A 12,719-nucleotide genomic window follows, 5' to 3' on the forward strand; every position below is an offset into this window, starting at 1 on the left:
CAATTCTGTCTCCAGCGCTCTACAGACAATTCCTTCAACCTCATGGCTTGGTTTTTGCTCTGACATGCACTGTCAACTGTGGGAACTTATATAGGCAAGTGTGTGCCTTTTCCGTCCAGTGACCCTTTATCCCCAGTTCCAGGCATTCATGTCTGGATTGTATGCATATACGGAAGCACATGTAAATGCTATATTCAGAGGATGATGTTGATTATTGGTCATGATACAATATAGTCAGTGTAATGTTTATCCATATATTTTAACAGATTTTAGTTGTCTGGGTTCTCTGATTTTAAGCGTATCTTCTGGGCGGTTTAAAACCACTCCTTGAATTGCATCAGATTTAAATATTGTTTTCCACACACAGACCTAAGCAGAAAACACATTTTGAACGGTTATATTTAATAACACAAAAGCAACTGTTCCAACATGAACTTGTTTGGAAAAATTGTTTCTGATATGACACAAATTGTATTACGAGGGCATGGGAGTACTGAAATCTCGCGATAGGTCTCTACTGACAACATTTCCAGAGCACCCTGTGATTTTTCAAAACAGTCCAATAGGGTGATGCTTTTAATCGAACAGACCAATCAGGGAGCTTTGTGGCAGGAATTTAAAGGTCTGTGCAAATGCATTATCTAGAATTTTTGAAGAAGGACCGGGTAAGTGCTTTGCAAGTGCTCATATTTTGTAGTGTTTGGCAAATATTCGATATACTTCTATATGTTACTGCTTTACTTTGTTGATGGGGTTTGCTCGCCACTCTTCCTGTTCACTTGTGACTGATATAACTTTATATAAAAGGCAAAAACATGTTATTGGATCCTAGCTAGAAAATCGTATTATAAAGCTAATTGTTGCATTTCGTTTAGGTGCTCAAAAAAATATTTCTGCATCAAACTTCGAGCATTTATCAATTTACCAAAAATGTCTGCTGGCAACGAGAACGGTGTCCGTCTGGACAAGTTCAAGAATAAGGGAAAAGATGCAACTGTAAGTGACATTCATGACACATTTTTCAATTTAATTTCAAATGTGTTCATGCCTTGCTAGCTAAATGAATCAGGCTAGGCACAGTCAATGATGGTTGTTTATCACTTTGCAGGAACTTAGACGCAGGAGAGTGGAAGTGAACGTCGAACTTCGCAAGGCAAAGAAGGACGATCAGATCTTCAAAAGAAGAAATGTCACTACTTTGGTCGACGAGGCAACTTCCCCACTTCAAGAGAAAAGTCAAAACTGTCAAGTGAGTTTGTTATGCCTGTCTGTTTATACAATTCCAGTGGCGCACAATTGGCCCAGCGTCATCCGGGTTATTTAAAAAAAAATATGATTTTATTTAACCAGGTAGGCTAGTTGAGAAGTTCTCATTTGCAAACTGCGACCTGGCCAAGATAAAGCATAGCAGTGTGAACAGAGTTACACATGGAGTAAACAATTAACAAGTCAATAACACAGTAGAAAAAAATAGTCTATATACATTGTGTGCAAAAGGCATGAGGAGGTAGGCGAATAATTACAATTTTGCAGATTAACACTGGAGTGATAAATGATCAGATGGTCATGTACAGGTAGAGAAATATTGGTGTGCAAAAGAGCAGAAAAGTAAATAAATAAAAACAGTATGGGGATGAGATGGGTAAAAATGGGTGGGCTATTTACCGATAGACTATGTACAGCTGCAGAGATCGGTTAGCTGCTCAGATAGCAGATGTTTGAAGTTGGTGAGGGAGATAAAAGTCTCCAGCTTCAGCGATTATTTTTATTTATTTTTATTTTTTTTTGCAATTCGTTCCAGTCACAGGCAGCAGAGAACTGGAACGAAAGGCGACCAAATGAGGTGTTGACTTTAGGGGAGGGCTTGGCCGGGGAAGGCCGTAAAATAAGAATTTGTTCCTGACTTGCCTAGTAAAATAATTCCAATGGCAACAACCTGTCTTAATTTACAGGCCAATCGACAGTGGACCGTGGAGGAGATTCTTGCTGGTGTGAACAGTAACAACCTTGATGCCCAGCTCAACGCTACGCAGGCTGCAAGGTAAAGTAATCCATGTAAAACTGTCTGTGGAAATCCTGTGTTTATTTTGGCAGTTTTTTTTATTTTATTTTGAAGTGTTGGCTACCATGATCATAATTCGTTGCTTTTTCAATTGTTCTCATTACAGGAAGTTGCTATCCCGTGAGAGACATCCTCCCATTGACAACATCATCAGTGCTGGGCTGATTCCTAAGTTAGTTGCATTCTTGGGTTTGGAGTCACCCCCTATCCAGTTTGAGGCTGCCTGGGCTCTAACCAACATTGCATCTGGAACATCTGACCAGACCAGTGCTGTTGTGGAGGGCGGAGCCATTCCAGCCTTCGTCAGGCTTGTCTTGTCTCCCCACCCCCACATCAGCGAGCAGGCTGTCTGGGCTTTGGGTAACATTGCAGGTAAAGCATTCCTTTTTTGTTACAGCATCTTGTCAGTGTATAGAGCCCTAAACTGCATAAGTTATCTCCCACCCCTAACATCGCGTCCTTGATTTATTCTGTTAGGTGATGGGTCGGTCTACAGAGACCAGGTCATCAAGCATGGAGCTGTGGCCCCCTTGCTTAGTCTGCTCGCTGTCCCGGAGCTCTCTTTGTTCTCTGTAAGTATTCTTAGTGCCTAGTACTCTCAATGTGGTGACCCTTGGCAACCATTCATAAGCGATGGTCAATCACTTGACTTGTTTATGACATGCTACAAAGTATCAGTCTTGTTTTTTGATAACTCCTTGCCCCACATTACTTTCCTCACTGGCCACTGGGAGGTGCTGTAACTCAATTAATGAACACCTCAAATATTTCTTGTCTTTCTCTGTAGTCTGGCTACCTGAGGAACATCACCTGGACGTTGTCAAACTTGTGCCGCAACAAGAACCCGTCTCCCCCTCTGGCAGCCGTGCAGCAGATCATGCCCACTCTGGTGCGTCTGCTGCACTATGATGATAAGGAGGTGCTGGCAGACACCTGCTGGGCATTGTCCTATCTTACCGATGGGCCCAATGATCGCATTGAGGTGGTGGTGCAGACTGGCCTGATCTCCCGCCTGGTGCAGCTGCTTGGCTCTGGGGAGATTGCTGTTGTGGTATGTGCCCAGTCTAGTTATCGTGCAGAGGTGGTTGGCTGTCATGTACAATGAAGTAGTCACCTTATTTATATATTTCAACATCTATGGTACTGTCTTTTTTTTACCCAAGTGCCCACTGCCTTTGACCTGTCTCCTTCAGACTCCTTCTCTGCGTGCCATTGGCAATATGGTGACTGGCACGGATGAGCAGACTCAGGCCGTGCTGAACGCTGGGGCCCTCTCCATGTTCCCTGGCCTGCTTCGCCACCACAAGAGTAACATCCAGAAGGAGGCCTCCTGGACCCTGTCCAACATCACTGCAGGGAGAGACTCTCAGATCCAGGATATCATCAATGCTGGCCTGGTTCCTCTCATGGTAGATGTCCTACGCAAGGTATGTAGGTTTGATTTCTGTAGCAAAATAGTGTAATTAGGATTGGTGGGATTTTTTTTTATTTTTTTATAATGCTTATTCCTAATCTGCTTTTCTATACAGGGTGACTACAAGACTCAGAAAGAGGCAGTTTGGGCAATAACCAACTTTACCAGTGGGGGCACAGTTGAACAGGTTGTGTACCTTGTTCAAGCCAATGTGCTGGAGCCTTTGTTGAATCTACTCTCAACAAAGGACAGCAAAACCATCCTTGTCATCTTGGATGCCATCACCAACATTTTCCTGGTAAGCGGACCTTCTCGCCAATAATTAGTTAATCTTATTTAACTAATAGGCATTTGTACCCTGTAACTGCAAGATTCGGGTGCCATATTTATTAACTTGTTTTGTCCATCAGGCTGGAGATAAGATTGGTGAAGCAGACAAGCTGTGCATGATGATCGAGGAATGTGGTGGGCTAGACAAGATTGAAGCTCTGCAGTCCCATGAGAATGAGCTAGTCTACAAGGCCTCCCTCAACCTGATTGAGAAATATTTCTCTGGCGAGGTGAGCATTGTGTAATGGTGACTAATTGAACCTGTCCTATTATAGATGGTATGTTTCCTTTGCCTCAAATGTTCTGTTTTCTAGGAAGAGGAAGACCAATGTGTTGCTCCAGACTTGACAACTGATGGATATGCATTCCAGATCAGTGAGAACCAAAGCACTTTCAACTTCTAAATACCACTTTTCATTTAATCTTTACTGTATACTGCCACTGTTTGTCCTCTAATAATGGACTTCCATTGTCTGAAATGTACATATGTTTTATACATGTCTGTAAATAAAATTCTTAGAAATTTCAACTGCTGTAATTTCTTGGTTTGGGTGGATTGGCAATGCATTGAATTCCAATATAAATCTTTATAGTTTCCACCCTCTTGTTTCTGTAAGAACTAAATGCAAAGAAACACTGTTTTTACTACGGTATCTGGACTGTCAGAGCCACTTAAAAAAAATAAAAAAATAAAAAAAAACTAGTGACCCAAAATGTCACTTGTCTGACAAAGCTGTATTTTCTTTGTCTTTGGCATCCGATAATTAAAGTTTTTAGCCAAGTCGTACAGGCAGCTGTTTCCATCCCCATGTCGTCATTGGTCATTTACTGACTAGCCTCCCTGAAGTGGGCTCTGCACTGAAGGGCGCACGACAGTTCAACTCTCGTCTGGCTGGGAGGAGGACTGAATTCCAATCGGTCCGAAGCGGAAGATGTGAAGTGTGAGCTCGGTTCGCTTGCTTACTCTAAAATAATTAGTCAGCCAGAACCCCGATGACCAAATACTCTTGCAAAATCAAATGCACTCTGCGGCATCCGATCTAGTAATAGTTTGTATGTGCGCGACAGCGATTGTGTGATCATGATGGCAGCAGTGCTGTCTACATCCGGGCAACAATGCCTTCACTCCAGTTATTGTTACTTCGGTCTGAAACTGGTTAGTCTAAAATATTAAGCTGGAAGCAAGATGTCTAACCAAGGAGTTCGGCGAAATGGTCCGGTTAAACTGCGTTTAACAGGTAAGAGACGTTGAATGTTGTCCCTCCACAAATGTGTCTACTTAGCGCGACCTAGCTACTATAGCTAGTTTATTGTGTGTTGCTAGCCCAGCTAACGACGTTAGTTTGTAGGACAAACGTGTGCGTGCTGTGGTTTAAAAGTTTGGGCGCACTTGAATATTTCGAGTAGGGCACGTTATGTATGTGGCACAGTAAACAAACTAAGCGACACAGTAGCTAGATCACTTGGTAACGTTTCAGAAATATGATTTATAACGCCTGCTAAATTAAACTGTTAGCTAGCTTGTTAACGTTGGCTTCTAATGTTAGCTAACCAGCTAATATAACGTTAGCACAGGCAAAACAAAAGTAATCCGCCTGGGATTGCTGTTAGCTACTAACTAAATAGTAACATCACTGGTTTAATCAAGCTAGTTAAATAGTTGGTGTTTGCTAAAGAAATTCAATAACGTTATAATTTAAACTATGCATATACTATGTTCATGTGGGTAACCAACATTCTCATTAATTGCCAAAAATGTCACTGCCCCACATGACTGTATTCCTTGCTATTAATCTAGCTAATAAAACAATGCCATAGCTACCACACAATCTGTATAATTGAAGCATCTAAATGGCGACTATGGCTGCGTTTACACAGGCAGACCAATTCCGATCTTTTGCACAATTATTGCTGGGGGGTAATTTGTGGAAAAAGATGGGAATGGTGCTGTCAGTGTAAATGCAGTATATCTCCCAGACAGTCCACATCCTGCAAAGTGGGGATCAATCCCCCCCCAGAATATTGTGGCTGTGATGCAAATAGGGCCTCAACGCACTCTCTGGGTTACTCTTATTTGGTTTGTACCATTTCAACACAAACAGTGAAACGTTTCCATGAGAGGACATTGTTTTGACTGGGAGAGGGGGATGACAGCAGTGGTGTTTGATGTACTTCCAGGATCAGGGCCGAGTCAAATTCCAGGCCTTTCCATTTACCAGGAAGAGCCAAATGAAATATTTAAGCTAGTGCTGTTCCTGATAGAAATGAGTGTAGTGCAGGGGTCTCTGGACTGAAGTGAGATCTGCTTGATGGGGAAAATAGATTACTCTCAATGGTGTTGCTTAAATCACCTGTGCTACAGAGGCCACATTTACACAGGAAGCCCAACTTAGATCTTTTGCTCAGTCTTTTGGCAAAATATTATTGCTCAAAAGACCAATTAGCGAAAAGATCAGAGTTCGGCTGCATTGTAAACGCAGCTTTAAGCATTGAAAGTAAAGCACAGAGTTCTGACAACCTGTGACTTTGTCCAAATGTGAACTTTTCTGCACAAATTCTACTGGTGAGGTAACCAGGTTAGAACTAGATTGCCCCATTGAAATGTTTCCAAAGTAATATCCTGAACTTAAGACAGATTTCGGTGTCTTTTGTTTGTCCGAACTAAATGGTGGTCAAGTGCAACACTTTTCTGTCACTTTTTTTCTTGAACTTTGTAAATTGCCCATTGTGAATTAGTCTGTCGTTCCACTTAGAGATTGACTGCATTGGTGTCTTGGAGAAATAGTAATAATGTGAATTCCCTGTCAAAAACAAGGAGTATGATCGCATGGACCTCTTTTCCTGACTTTACACAAAATGTGTATTTGCTCACTTAACTACTTTCATATTTGCTTTTCTGCCTGTCTTCCACATGTCTGTCGGTTGAACTGAAGTGTTTTTCTTCTTCTGCCATCTTCTCCCCAGGGAAGGTCTCTTTTAGAATTAGGCTATGTAAAATTGTACAGCATTATCCATATGCTCCCCCACAGCTGGACTCGCTCTGGGCAGGGAAGGATGTTGTTTAGGGAGTCAGTGCCATGGTGGTATGTCCTCCTTTATAATTATTTAATAAATGCACAGAAATACGAGCCTTTGGTCATTAATATGGTAAAATCTGGAAACTATCATTTCGAAAACATTTATTCTTTCAGTGAAATACGGGACCGTTCTGTATTTTATCAAACAACCTTCAATGTTATGTCATAATTCTGGCAAATTAATTCCGGTCTTTGTTAGGAAGAAATGGTCTTCACACAGTTCGACAACGAGCCAGGCGGCCAAAACTGCTGCATATACCCTGACTCTACTTGCAAAGAACGAAAGAGAAGTGACACAATTTCCCTAGTTAAAAGAAATTCATGTTAGTAGGCAATATTAACTAAATATGTAGGTTAATGTGCTTGTGTATTGATTTTAAGAAAGGCATGGATGTTTATGGTTAGGTACACATTGATGCAACGACTGTGCTTTTTCGTGAATGCGCTTGTTAAATCATCACCCGTTTGGCGAAGTAGGCTGTGATTCGATGATAAATAAACGGGCACCACATTGATTATACGCAACACAGGACAAGCTAGATAAACGAGTAATATCATCAACCATGTGTAGTTAACTAGTGATTATGTTAAGATTGATTGTTTCTTTTATATAAGTTTAATGCTAGCTAGTAACAACAGCTCCTTGCTGCACTCGTGTAACAGGTGGCCAGCCTGCCACGCAGTCTCCTCATGGAGTGCAAAGTAATCGGCCATAATCGACGTCCAAAAATGCCGATTACCGATTGTCATGAACACTTGAAAACTCCCTAATTAATCGGCCTTGCCGTTACATATTGGGATTTAATTTTGACGATATATTGTTTGGACAATATCGCAATATTATTTTTGCGCTAGTTGGCTGTACCTTCACCAAAACTCCAATATTTTTCTTTCATAGCTTGTTCTCCATCTTTCTCCGTTCTCCATCTCTCAAATATTGTATAAACCAAATCATCATTATTTGGGCATGATAAGATGACATGATTGTGAAAATCTAATGTGTTTACTTACTGATAGGTGAGTTTGTATAAGTGATGAAGATCTGAGCATGAGTTGTGAATTGTTAATAGCAGCTTGTTAGATGTAGTTGACTTTGACACATTGCTGTTGATGAGTTTGTTATTGGGTAAACCCTGAATGATGAGTTGTTACATGTGAGCAGTCTTGTCGCTGTTTGCGTTCCTCTGAGCTTCTCCTTGCTGACATACCCCCATCCATTTGAACCAGATGTTGCAGACGGTTGCCAGCTTTTAAACTGGAAAAATATGGCAAGCAAGCAGCTAAAACTAACACTTGTGGTGAGAATTGCCCCTTGAATACACAAGACAGGTTTCCATTATGCTCTACAGCTGATCATTCTTAAATTATGTCACACAAACATGGTTAATGGCACAATACATGATCCGGTAAGTAATAAATTACAGTGTTAAAATATGTCTCAATGCGGAGCACCTTATCTGATCAGCTCTAAATTGTATTACTCAAACATGGTTCATGACCAAATGGTATCCATTCCAAACAGCCATAAATTTGTCAGGACACAGCACATGCTAACTTATCTGTCTCCCATAAAGTAATTTGAACAAAGAAGCTGTGGAAGGGAGAAGTGATCCCTCCATTTTAACACTGAGGCTTCTGATCCCCAGCTGTTTGTAGCCGAGAGCTGAATTCGCCTCACCCGCCAACAGATTTGAACAGCACAGACATTGATTAAGAGATCTCCATAGCATCAGTAAAATGAAACGCTTAGCAAAAGGTTCTAAAAAAATATATGTAAGGGCCATCTGTTCTTAGTTTTATTGTCTGACCCTTTGTTAGTTGATTCAACTCTATTTGTTTAACATGCATATTACTCTTCTGGGTTTTGCCATGCACAGGAAATAGGGAAGAACTGACTCTATGAGGTTGTCTATCATTCTCCACAAAAGCATCCCCCCTCTTTCTTTCTGTGAGTCACTCAGTCCTGTTTTTTCCGACTGTAAACTGCTTCCCTCCCAGTCCTAAGCGCGTGTCACCCCCACCCTCAGTGAGAGAGAAAGCTGTCGTGTGGTGCTGGGTTTCTCTCTGACTCCATCAGTGGTTTTGGATCTTTCTTTTGACTGGGAACCAGCTACTATTGAGGACATTATTGAACAAAGCTGCAGCTTTGTCAGGTTTACCTATTGAAATGTCTACATTTTATTTAGTCGATTATAGTTGCTAGCTACCTCTCTGGGATCTTATAAAATGGGCTGTTGAAAGAACACAGATGCACTTGTCTCATTTAAATCAAAGTAGCCCCAAACAATTCCTTTGACAATAGGTTGCGAGACTAAACATTCTCTCGCTGTAGAAATCTGATTGAAGGATCCATTCTCTGTAGTCCTTAGTCTACCGATTGGGTTAACATGTTAGGTAGTGGGGGGAAACTTGCAGCTGGGCACAGATGGTGCTACAGAGGCACAGGACTTAATGATCAAGAGTTCTTAATGTGTGCAGAGTCTGCCTGGTGCGTTCATGTGGCTCAGCCGTTTTATAGAGTGCCTGTATGGAAGTGATTTTGGTCATCTGGGTGTTCAGACGGGATACATCGTAAATACACAATGATTAGGTACATGTGGGGAACTGTTGACTTTGCTACTCCATTACAGAACTGCAGAACAGTTCCACATTTTGCTTAAAGAAAAGGAAAACAAAACAATAGCAATTATTGCGCGTCATTTGTAAATGTTTTCCTTCCCCCGCCGAGGGTGCTCCGATAATTGCAATTTTTCCATAAATTAATTGACTGGGGTTGGCTTTCCTGTTGGTTCAGCTGCTCTTCAACGAGGACAAAGGCTTCTGCGGTCACACTCCCAAACCGCTGCCAGCAACGGAGCCGAGGCCAGATGTAGAGGCGGAGTGGGCAGCATCGGAGAGGAAGCTCTTTACAGACTAACACTTGTCCAAATGTCACCCCTGACAGGTGGGGAGCAGACAAGAGAAACTCCCTTTGAGGTTCATAGTAATAATAAAGTGAAGAATTGCAGTCCTATTACGCAGCAGGACTTTCGGTTGGTCCTCATGTTTTGCTCAGATTGCTGGGTGGATTATGAGTCCTGTCCTCTCTAGAGTGCGATGTGTTTGAGCAATCAGTCGGTGGTGGACCTTAGGAGAGTGGTGCTCCCAGCTAGGCCGAGCATAGAGTGGGCCATCAGACGGAGCTTTATTATTGTCACGTTCTGACCTTAGTTCTGTTATTATATCTTTGTTTTAGTATGGTCAGGGCGTGAGTTGGGTGGGCAGTCTATGTTTGTTTTTCTATGTTGGTTTTTGAGTTTGGCCTAGTATGGTTCTCAATCAGAGGCAGCTGTCAACTGTTGTCCCTGATTGAGAATCATACTTAGGTAGCCTGGGTTTCACTTTTGGGTTGTGGGTGTATGTTTTCCGTGTGAGTGTTTGGTCCATACGGTACTGTTTTCGGTTTTGTATATTCACGTCATCGTTTTTTGATTTGTTCGAGTGTTCTATTGTCTTTATTAAAAAACATTATGGACACTTACAACGCTGCACATTGGTCCTCCGATCCTTCTCGCTACTCCTCCTCAGAAGAGGAGGAAGAGAACCCTTACAATTATCTTCAGTGGTGGATTGTTTTCCCAAATTCAGAGTTCTTTATTGAACTTAATGCTGGCAAAGGTTGGTGTGTGTGTTTGTGCGCTTATCTCACTGACTCAATACATTCCATTCAAGTCGCGTTAATGGATTATAGTTTCCTAGTCTCATTTAGAAACTAAATGCACAGACCACCTCACATTCTCCTTCCTATAGACAGGTGGTTTGTTTACCAAACTAACGGATGTGTGCACAACTTTGGGGCAGCACAGATGGGGTTGGCTTACAAACAAAGGATTATTGACAACATGTAAACCATTTCATCTTAATGTTTATTGAGAACATAAATACATTTGCCCTATAAGCACTGGTGTCTCTCAAATGTATCGTTACTAGAGGTTGACCGATTATGATTTTCAACACCAATGCCGATTTTTGGGGGGCCAAAAAAGCCGATACCAATTATTATTATTATTATTTATTTTTATTTTTTTTTTACAATTTATTTTTTAATGTATTTGTAATAATGACAATTACAACAATACTGAATGAACACTTATTTTAACTTAATATAATACACCAATAAAATCAATTTAGCCTCAAATAAATAATGAAACATGTTCAATTTGTTTTAAATAATGCAAAAATAAAGTGTTGGAGAAGAAAGTAAAAGTGCCCTAATCGGCCCTAATTAATCGGCCATTCTGATTAATCAGTCGACCTCTAATCGTTACAGTTGTTGATTAGCTAGCTAGCGAATTTTAGCTATGTTGGCATAGCAGTGACATAAGTAAAAACACCTCAAAACAAGACAACTAGCTGAAACAGCTACCTATGACTACCTATGATTCCCCACAGCAATGGCAAGAAGCTGCCATCTGACCATTCAGAATCATAACACAGCCTTTTGCCTCTTAGATGTGAGTGCTTCATTGTTTCGACGTTGTCAACCAACCCGTCTGTCTATACTCTGCTCTGTCTTGCCTCTGTAGATGTTCTTTGTGAAACCAGAGGGCATCTAATGATAAGCAGGTGCTGAGCGTGAGTATCAGTCGACAGAACATCTGCAGCCAGCCCCTCTCTGATAATTAGTGCTCTCCAGGCAGCGGCTGACATTATTTACAAGCGCCCCTCCACCTTACTGTCTGACAGAGGAAACACTCTCCGCACCTGCTCTGCCTCGGGGTTGTCCATTTTGGTCATTCTCCACTCCAGTTTCCTATTTACACACTGACATATCTGCTTTTCACACCACCGCTCCGAAGAAGCCCCTCTGTCAGCTTCCCAAGGAAGACGCCGTCTGGGTGCGGACAGTGGCAGTTTTCTCCGACTTGAATGGTAATCCTCCTGGGTGGTTGAATGGGCGCCTTCAAAGGCCTGGTGTGTTAATCTGGCAGAGCCGGTTAATGTGCTAATATATTTTTTTCAGAATTTATCTTTGAGAACAAACAATCACCAAAATAAAAAGTCAACAGTCAGGGAGAATTGAAAATTCCAAAAGCAATGAATATAGCAGTATATATTGTATTATGTTTGAGTAAAAGATCACAGCATTAGCTGTGGCAAAATTTATAGATTTGCAGCAAATTCGCAGTTTTTTTGGGGTGAATTGCAGGAAATTGGCTTAAAAATGTTAATCTTCTCTACGCCAGCAAAATGGGTGGGCCTCTATTATTTCGTTTTTTAAATTGCAAAGGTTGCAAGATCGAATCCCCGTGCTGACAAGGTAAATAAAATATATATACAGTGGGGCAAAAAAGTATTTAGTCAGCCACCAATTGTGCAAGTTCTCCCACGTAAAAAGATGAGAGGCCTGTAATTTTCATCATAGGTACACTTCAACTATGACAGACAGAATGAGAAAAAAAATCCAGAAAATCATATTGTAGGATTTTTTATGCATTTATTTGCAAATTATGGTGGAAAATAAGTATTTGGTCACCTACAAACAAGCAAGATTTCTGGCTCTCACAGACCTGTAACTTCTTCTTTAAGAGGCTCCTTTGTCCTCCAGTCGTTACATGTATTAATGGAACCTGTTTGAACTTGTTATCAGTATAAAAGACACCTGTCCACAACCTCAAACAGTCACACTCCAAACTCCACTATGGCCAAGACCAAAGAGCTGTCAAAGGACACCAGAAACAAAATTATAGACCTGCACCAGGCTGGGAAGACTGAATCTGCAATAGGTAAGCAGCTTGGTTTGAAGAAATCAACTGTGGGAGCAATTATTAGGAAATGGAAGACATACAAGACCACT

At 41.3% G+C, this 12,719-nt stretch overlaps 2 protein-coding genes across 2 annotated transcripts in view; both read left to right on the forward strand.

Moving 5' to 3' along the window:
• The first annotated feature begins 551 nt into the window (after nt 1–551).
• On the forward strand, nt 552–4,335 carry LOC110486547 (importin subunit alpha-1). The gene is made up of 11 exons (XM_021558238.2): nt 552–665; nt 876–996; nt 1,109–1,249; nt 1,953–2,041; nt 2,169–2,434; nt 2,540–2,634; nt 2,850–3,113; nt 3,256–3,489; nt 3,592–3,774; nt 3,887–4,036; nt 4,121–4,335. The coding sequence occupies exons 2-11, from the start codon at nt 931–933 to the stop codon at nt 4,208–4,210; spliced, it is 1,578 nt and encodes a 525-aa protein (XP_021413913.1). The 5' UTR covers nt 552–665; nt 876–930; the 3' UTR covers nt 4,211–4,335.
• A 332-nt stretch (nt 4,336–4,667) lies between these two features.
• The window catches only part of LOC110486546 (E3 ubiquitin-protein ligase SMURF2), a 54,686-nt gene continuing 46,634 nt past the window's right edge, over nt 4,668–12,719 (forward strand). The window contains exon 1 of the mRNA XM_021558237.2: nt 4,668–5,044. Within this exon, the coding sequence (XP_021413912.2) occupies nt 4,993–5,044 (52 nt within the window). The 5' untranslated portion in view covers nt 4,668–4,992. The remainder of the gene's footprint in view (nt 5,045–12,719) is intronic.

This window comes from Oncorhynchus mykiss, chromosome 13 (genome assembly GCF_013265735.2).
Source record: "Oncorhynchus mykiss isolate Arlee chromosome 13, USDA_OmykA_1.1, whole genome shotgun sequence".
NCBI classification, from domain to species: Eukaryota; Metazoa; Chordata; class Actinopteri; order Salmoniformes; family Salmonidae; genus Oncorhynchus; species Oncorhynchus mykiss.

Coding starts and splice junctions, on each gene's coding strand:
- LOC110486547 (XM_021558238.2), top strand. CDS start 931: ATGTCTGCTGGCAACGAGAACGGTGTCCGTCTGGACAAGTTCAAGAAT. Junction 2,435..2,539: donor GGCTTTGGGTAACATTGCAG/GTAAAGCATTCC, acceptor TTATTCTGTTAG/GTGATGGGTCGGTCTACAGA. Junction 3,775..3,886: donor CCATCACCAACATTTTCCTG/GTAAGCGGACCT, acceptor TTTGTCCATCAG/GCTGGAGATAAGATTGGTGA.